At 47.5% G+C, this 8,065-nt stretch overlaps 1 protein-coding gene across 1 annotated transcript in view; it reads left to right on the top strand.

Moving 5' to 3' along the window:
- HTR4 (5-hydroxytryptamine receptor 4) overlaps positions 1-8,065 on the top strand; it is a 54,737-nt gene that overhangs the window by 27,752 nt on the left and 18,920 nt on the right. Inside the window, exons 5-7 of the mRNA XM_057382955.1 lie at positions 6,281-6,434; positions 7,093-7,310; positions 7,437-7,829. Coding sequence (XP_057238938.1) covers positions 6,281-6,434; positions 7,093-7,310; positions 7,437-7,829 — 765 coding nt within the window. The remainder of the gene's footprint in view (positions 1-6,280; positions 6,435-7,092; positions 7,311-7,436; positions 7,830-8,065) is intronic.

Consider the following 8,065-nt stretch of genomic DNA (forward strand, 5'->3'; position numbering starts at 1 on the left):
GCCTAAAAATGAAACCCAAAGCCTCAATTTTTCATGGCARGCAATTGTTTGACTGCTGTCTGCAGTTTTTCAGGGCAAATGGCAGAACTTCACAATAATTTTTCGTGAGGTGAGCACTCAGCAGAAATATTTTGGCTATTTTGGTAATATTTAGAGGTTTTTTTTTTTTTTTTGTTTTTGGGTGGGTTTTGTTTGGCTGGTTTTTGTAGGGTTTTTTTGTTTGTTTGTTGTTTTTTATGAGGGTTTTTTGGGTTCCATGTAGAGATTTCAATACCTTTCAAAAATCCTATTTTTCAGTATTTCTAGCAGGGCTAAAATAACCATCATTATCCTCATTATTGTGACAGCTGATATTTCAATGGGTGTTATTTAAATACCCTGAGAGTCTAGGTGCAGCCAGACTTTTTTTTTTTTTTTTTTTTTTTTTTTTTTTTTTTTTTTTTTTTTTTTTTTTAAATACACTGATGGGCAGCCTTGCTGTGAGACCAGCACAGGCAGTTTGGCATCTGGAGAGGAGCTGATGTCCAGCCCCTGTCCTTCTGTGCACATTTCCATGTTTGGGACATCCAGGGGCAGCTCGTTATCTCCACAGCACTGATGAACGGCCACTCAGAACCAATTATTGGGACAGGAGACGTGACCCTGCTCTCAGAAATGTTGGAACTGGAGTCTCCAGGCTCTCAATTAATGGAAAGGGTTGTGGAGAGAAGGGGAAAAGGGATTTCAGGGGATCTCTGAAGTTCCCATGTGGGGTGCACAGAAATGCTCCCCATTTTCTCCTGCTCACATTTAACCCCGTGGCCACAGCTCCTCCTTGGTCCCCAAGATCCTGGCACAGCCTTGGCTTGGACCTGATGCTTCAGGGACACCCCTCCACCCAAGCCCTTGGCTTTAGAGGTTCCTTGCAAAAACTATATTTTCTTTTTCTATTTTTATTTGTTTTGGCGTTATTTTTTTCCACGGTGAGGACTGATTGAGAGCAGCGTGAAGGGGCTGGAACAGAGAAAGTGTTGTGTGACCCCAAAAGGGCAGAGCAGGTGGATGAATGAGAGGTTTTTGTGGAGGGAAGGATGACTCAGCCCAGCATCGATCTGTGCTCCAYCCCCAGTGCCTCCCTGCTTCCTTCCCTGAGCTTAATTCAATTTTTTTAGCTGTTTGCTCTTGTGTTCATTCAGAATTTATGGCCGTGTGCTGCTTCGGATTGGTATTTTTTATGATTTTGCTATTTCCTGCCTTCTGTTTCATTTCAGGGCATACAAGTGTGAGTTTYAAGGGTTTTTTAAAGAAAACTGTGTGGTTAATCTAATCCTAAAAATTGGGTTTTGGAAAGCCATTCCCTTCAACATATCCACAAAATGTTGCTTGAACAGACTTTTATCYGATAATGTCTTGTATCTATTTCCACTGCTGGAAAAGGAGGAAACAAGCACTGAGGCTTGAATTCTCCAAAGCATTGGAGAAAATCTGGGGAAATCATCACATAATAAACWGATTTTAGTGCTCAGACACWGAACAGAACTGCAGAGAGCCACTGTCAGTTGGAAAAGGGATTTTCCAAGGTGGCAAAAGTATCTCAGGGCTCACTGAACCCAAAGTTTGCTGCCACTGCCTTATGCTTTTTCATAATCTCTTTGATATTCTAATASAGCAGAGAGATTTACCTTTGAATTATTTATTTATTGCATGTTTTATGCATACATGTCCGTTCTTGGTGCCTGTGCAGTRAAAAATAATTGCACTGCAGATAAACAGCCCCGAAGCTCAGATGGAATCTCCAAACACGGCGAACCTGTCACGGGAGGCAATTTTCTCCTCCAATATTTGCAGTACAATTCGCAATACAATCACTGCTCAAAGGCTTTGGAGGGTGGGGAAAGCAACAGAGAAACAAACAGGTCCCAAATGTCTGTGGGTTTTGGGTTTCAGCCCAAAATCCCCGCTGAAAATGGGCAGAGGTATCCCAAGGGTGTCAGAGCACAGGACAGATGCTCCTTGTGCCCTTTGCAAGCATTAATTACCATTAATGAACTGTTCAAATTAGCACGGTCCCGTGGGAGAGGTGATGYTGTGAATCCCCCCAAGCCCTGTGGTGCCATGCTGTGCCAGCAGCCCTGTCCCTGTGCCAGGCCACGGAGCGTGGCTGTGATGGACACAGGGTGGGCACTGCCCTGCTGCTCCCAGCGCTCTGCCTGGCACCCCAGGGTCACCCCCTTCCCTGGGCACCACGGATGAGGCACTGACAGGTGCCCRGGGATGCCCAGGCGTGGCTGGGAGCACAAAGTGAGGATGCCATGGTACCTGGCAATGCCCAGCAGAGCATCCCCGGCTGCCCAGGGCCACGGCAGGCTGTTAGTGGGGAGAATTATTCAGCTTTAAATACGCGTCAGTAATTAATGGTCACAATGTGATGAAATGCCCAAGTTCCAGCTGCATTCTGAGCAGGCTGTGGATACCCTGTGGGTGTTTTACCTGGATTTCCCGGTGCTCAGGTGGAGCAGGGGCAGCTGGAGCCTTGTCCCTGTCCCCGGGGCTGTGCCAGGGGACACAACAGTGCCACCATCACTGCCAGCTAAGAAACCAGCCCAGGGGCTGCACAATGCCAGCCCAGCAGCATTAAGGACAGCCCCAGAGCAGATGGCCACAGACTGAGGGATGCTCTGTCCTTTATTAATCTCCACAAACCCTGCAGAAATATTTCATTTATTTTGCCACTCGTGCTGCCAATAACCCTGGGCACACCTCAGCCACACGGGGACCATGCAGGAGCCCTCTCTCTCCATTTGGCAATGTCCAGTTGTTTGTATTCCCTGCTAAATTTATCCAGCTCCAATTAACTGTTCTCTTTAGCATTTTTCTCGGTGTAATTATCTCAACACCAGCAGGCCGTTGTTTTTCTAATAAGAATTTAATTTTGTTAGATATAATCATTTTAGGACATTTTCTTTTTCTGTACCAACGATGCAGAACTTTGTTGTCTTTGGCACAAGGAGAGCCCAAAGCTTATTTGCTCAGTGGGAAAAAGGAAAATAGAAAGAGCTGTTCTTTCCAAAAAAATCTTAAAATCTGGTTATCCACAGGCCAGAACCTGTTTTCCTTGAAATATCAGCAACAGTAGTGCTGGATTAATTTCCCACAGGCACAAATAAATTGAAATTGTGGCTCCTTAGGTTCATCCCTTGGTCARGGCTCAGCTGGAGATTCTGTCCCAGGCTGGATTCCCTGAGGGACGAGGACAAAGGCAGTGACTTCCCACTGTCAGAGGCTTGGCTCTTGCACCCTGTCATGGAGAGAGGCCCAGTAGCACCCACAGTTTTCCCATCCTTTTGCCTTCTTTTTTTCTCATTTCCCATCCTTTTGCCTTCTTTTTTCCAGTTTCCCATCCATTTGCCTTCTTTTTTTCTCTTTTCCCTGTATTGTTTCCTTCTTTTTTCTCGTTTCCCTGTATTTTTGCCTTCTTTTTTTCCAGTTTCCCGTCCTTTTGCCTTTTTTTTTTCCAGCTGCAACTCCAGGAAGGGATTGCTGCATTTCCCCTTGGGTGGAGAATGTCAGCACAGGGCAGAGGGTGTTTCACACCAGCTGCTCTGCTGTAGGTAAAGGGAAAAGGAACATTTGCAGGGAACTTGACTGATAATAGAATTAACAATTATGAAATTAACTCATACTATAATATTAATAATATATAATTAATATATAAAATGTATCATTCTAAATATATGATATTACATATTGTATAAAATATGAATATATATAATATAGTGAATATATAATAATTAATTATATTAATAATGATATGATTAATATAGAATAAATATTTATAATATTGGGCCTGGCCATGGCATTGATCAGGTGCATGCATTGAAATTTCTGTTCATCCCTCACTGCACTGCAGAGCATCACAGAGATTCCTCATCAGCCCAGCAGAGCTGCTCTGCCGTGGGATGAAGCAGAAATTCCGAGTGTGGCTCCATCCCAGCCTCTGACTGAAACATTGATAATCTCCCAGACAAAATTCCTTTTCTGCCAGTGAATAAATCGCTGTTTAAATGCTGGGGTCACCACACACACCACACCAGCAGCTCCTGGCAGGATTGGGGTGACATCCCACCCTCCTGCTGGCATTCACAGCTGTCACCCCATTCCTTGGATGGAAATCCTGGTGCTGTGCTCCTCTGCCTCCCTCCCAGCCCACAATTGTCACCTTCTCAGGGCACTTTGTCACCCAAAGCAGTGACGGGAGGAGCCTGGCTCGACGTGCTGAGCACAGGGGAAGTTCTGGTAGCAGCACCGGTGAAAATGAAATAAAACACAATCTTTTGACATGWAAGTGGAGGAAAATTGCTGCTGAATCACTGGGAGGGAAGAAATATGAGAGCTTAAGGTGTCATTTTTACAGGCATAATTTTTTCTCTAATGGCMTTTAATAGCAGGAACAATTCAGTGTGATTCTTTCAGCTGCAGCACAGAGAGGAGCAGAGAAATGTGATCACTCCAACTGCTGGGAGGAATTGTTTTCCTGCTGGAGTTAATTAACAATGTTCAGTGCTTTTCCTCTCCTGTTTGCTTCTCCTGCTTGTCAAAGGGCAGCTGCTGTCTTGGATGGTTTGATCTTTTTATTTATTGGATTTCTTCTTTTGCACTTCCTGCAAATAAATGGGGTCTCTGGTGGCTCGGCTTTGGTGTCCAGCGCTTTCCAGTGGGTGGCTTGGAGATAACAAACAAAAATTAAATTATTTCTGTATCTATAGTTTAGATCCTTCGTGTGGAGAGCCAGAGGAGCAGCTCTGATGCCAAGGGAAGCTCCGTCTGTCCTGAGAAATATCCCAAAAACACCAGTTGGAATTCAACGGTCACTCATTTCCCGGGATAGGGGTCAGCCTCATTGGGGCTGGAGCTCCACAGGAACATTTCCCCCACAGGTCTCAAAAAGCAGCTCCTGCCAAATCCCATTTTTTTAGGAGTGGAGCTTTCCAGAGGCTGATTTTTCACTCACACAGAAAGCCAGAGGAGAACGGTGGAATTATCAAATTGCAGGAGTTGAACGCCTGCTTCAGCGCTTTTCCCCTGTGACATTTTGAATCTTGTTTCAAAGAGACTTTTAAGAAATGTTTTCTTTTGACACTTTGATATTATTTCAACCCTCTGTGTGGAATATATCATCTGATTTTATCAAAATAAAGCAATTCCGTTGACTCCACATGACTTTAAAAAAAAAAAAAGTCTTAGGAAGAAATGGAAATTCTTGTATTTTTATGCCTGTTTAGGACAAAACTCTTGGTTCCCACTCAAATCTTGATGAAATAAATTGCACATCTCAAAGAGCAGCTCTTTAATAGACACACATGTGCTTGCTAATTGAATTTCTCTAATTCATGTTTCTGCTGACCTCATAAAATTTTTTTACAGAATGTGCTGAAATCCAAAAATCTAAAAAGCAGAAAATATTTCATTGGGAACCTGAGACTGATTGTCAGGCCAGAGCCACTGAAAGCCTGCAATTGGATATTTGCTGATCTGCTCTGCTTAGGAATAAACCATAATTTCAGTCATGAGATTTCCAGTTTTAGGTTTGCTTYACCTTCCTGATGGAGAAATCCACCAGCAGGGGGATGGCACAGGGACCAAACAAACAGAAGATTTGATTTCTTGGCTCTTTGAGAAGACTTTTTTAGTTCATAACTATTTTAGGAGCAGGGACCTGCTGTACTTSGGATCTGCTGGATGGATCAGGAGGAGGAAGGAGAGCACAGGGAACATCCCTTTGATGGTGCAAAGACACATTTGCCCCATCCTTGGGAAGGTTAAATCCCAGCCAAGAGAACAGGTGGATTCCTGGGATGTAGAAAGGGAGYTTGGTTATGGAAAATGTTATTTTARTGACATTTTCACAGCTCTGGGAGACTCTGTTGATTTGCAGTAACAACCTTGGCAGGATAAATGTGCAGGGCAGGTGGGAAACTGAGCCAGGGCTGAGTGCAGGGAAGGGATTTTCCTTGGAGGGCTGAACATGGAACCTCTCCCTTGCCCTACGACCTCAAAAAAGCCACAGATGAATCTGGGCCGCATTTTCCCTGGCTGGAAACCACAAAGCATTGGCTCCTCCTCACCAGTCACCACGAGCCCTGTGGGATATCCTGTGGTGTGAGAGGCACCACGAAAACCGCCTAAACACTCCTTTTCTCTTTATTTTGAAAAGCAGGGGAAAGAGCTGGAGAAAAGGGCTTTCCARTTTGATTTTCAGCATACCCTGAAGTGGCCAATGCTGTTCCCTGTCACCCTGCAGGTACTATGCCATCTGCTGCCAGCCCCTGGTGTACMGGAACAAGATGACCCCGCTGCGCATCGCCCTCATGCTGGGAGGCTGCTGGGTCATCCCCACCTTCATCTCCTTCCTCCCCATCATGCAAGGCTGGAACAGCATTGGCATCATTGATCTGGTGAGTAGCCCATGAGGGACCCCAAACCATGTCTTGGGTGAGAGATGTTCTTTAAAAAGGGATTTTCAGGGAAAGAAAGAAGGAGAAACTTGTTATTCTCAGTGCAGAGGGGCTGCTGAATTTCTGGAGGGGTCTCTGTCCTGGAAGGGCTGGCTCAGGGCCAGTGGTGAYRCTGGGAGAGGATTTCACTCAYATCCACTCCCAGTTCAGTGAGAAATCCTTGGAAAAGTCCTGGCCAAGGCCCAGCTGGCTCCGGCAAACACCTCAGGAGTCCTTGGCCCCACTGGCCTCTGCAGCTCTCATAAATGAGAGCCAGGATCGTTCTCTGGTTGGAATAAATAACAGAGTGCAGTGACASGACAAGGGGAAYRGCTGCACACAGCCAGGGGCAGGGATGGATGGGACATYGGGAAAAAATGTCCTGAGAGGGAGGGCAGGCCCTGGAACAGGCTGCCCWGGGAGGTTGTGGATGTGTCYGAGTGTCCAAGGGTGGTTGGATGGGGCTTGRAGCACCCTGGGATTGTGCAAGGTGTCCCTGCCATGGCAGGGRGTGRCAGGAGATGATCTTTAWGGTCCCTCCCAACCCAGCCCATTCTGATTCCCCAATTCCCGCTTCTTCCCTCTCTCCTTCCCTCACACCCTCCCCTCCCCGCCCCAGATCCAGCAGCGCCAGTTCAACAAGGCCTCCAACTCCACCTACTGCATCTTCATGGTGAACAAGCCCTACGCCATCACCTGCTCCGTGGTGGCCTTCTACATCCCCTTCCTGCTCATGGCGCTGGCCTACCACCGCATCTACGTGACAGCAAGGGCGCACGCGCGGCAGATCCGCCTGCTGCAGAGGGCYGGGAACCCGCAGGARYYRMGGGGGAACCCGCAGGAATTGMGGGGGAACMCRCAGGAATYGCGGGGGAACCYRCAGGAATYGCGRGGGRACCYGCAGGAATCRCGRGGGAACCACCAGGAGCATCAGGGGAAYCTSCAGGARYMKCRRGGGAAYCWCCAGGAGCMKCRGGGGAAYSTCCAGGAGCCGCGGCAGCACGGCCCAGACCAGCACAGCAGCCACCGCATGAGAACCGAGACCAAAGCTGCCAAAACCCTGTGCATCATCATGGGCTGCTTCTGCCTCTGCTGGGCCCCGTTCTTTGTCACCAACATCGTGGATCCCTTCGTGAACTACTCAGTGCCCAGCAAGCTGTGGACGGCCTTYCTGTGGCTGGGCTACATCAACTCGGGCCTGAACCCGTTCCTGTACGCCTTCCTCAACAAGGCCTTCCGACGTGCCTTCCTCATCATCCTGTGCTGCGGGGCCGAGCGCCACCGCAGACCCTCCATGCTGGGGCCACCGGGACCCTGCTCCACCACCACCATCAACGGCTCCACACACGTGCTCAGGTCAGTCCCGGCCGGGCTGGAGTTTTTGTACAGAATCCTCTGGAGTTTTTGTACGGAATTGCTTTCAGTTAGATGCTTAGAAGAGGATGGGGTAGCAGAAACTCGGGAAGCTTGGGTTGGTGGGGGAAAGTCCGTGCTGGAACGGGCAGCTCCTCCAGGGATGGGAGGATGTGGGAGCTGTGTGTGGATGTTGATGGGGTTTGGGCTGAAGGAACAGCTCAGCTGCACCTTCTGTA

Source organism: Malurus melanocephalus, unplaced genomic scaffold (genome assembly GCF_030028575.1).
Source record: "Malurus melanocephalus ecotype Western Australia unplaced genomic scaffold, MMel_1.1 scaffold_594, whole genome shotgun sequence".
Classification (NCBI taxonomy): Eukaryota; Metazoa; Chordata; class Aves; order Passeriformes; family Maluridae; genus Malurus; species Malurus melanocephalus.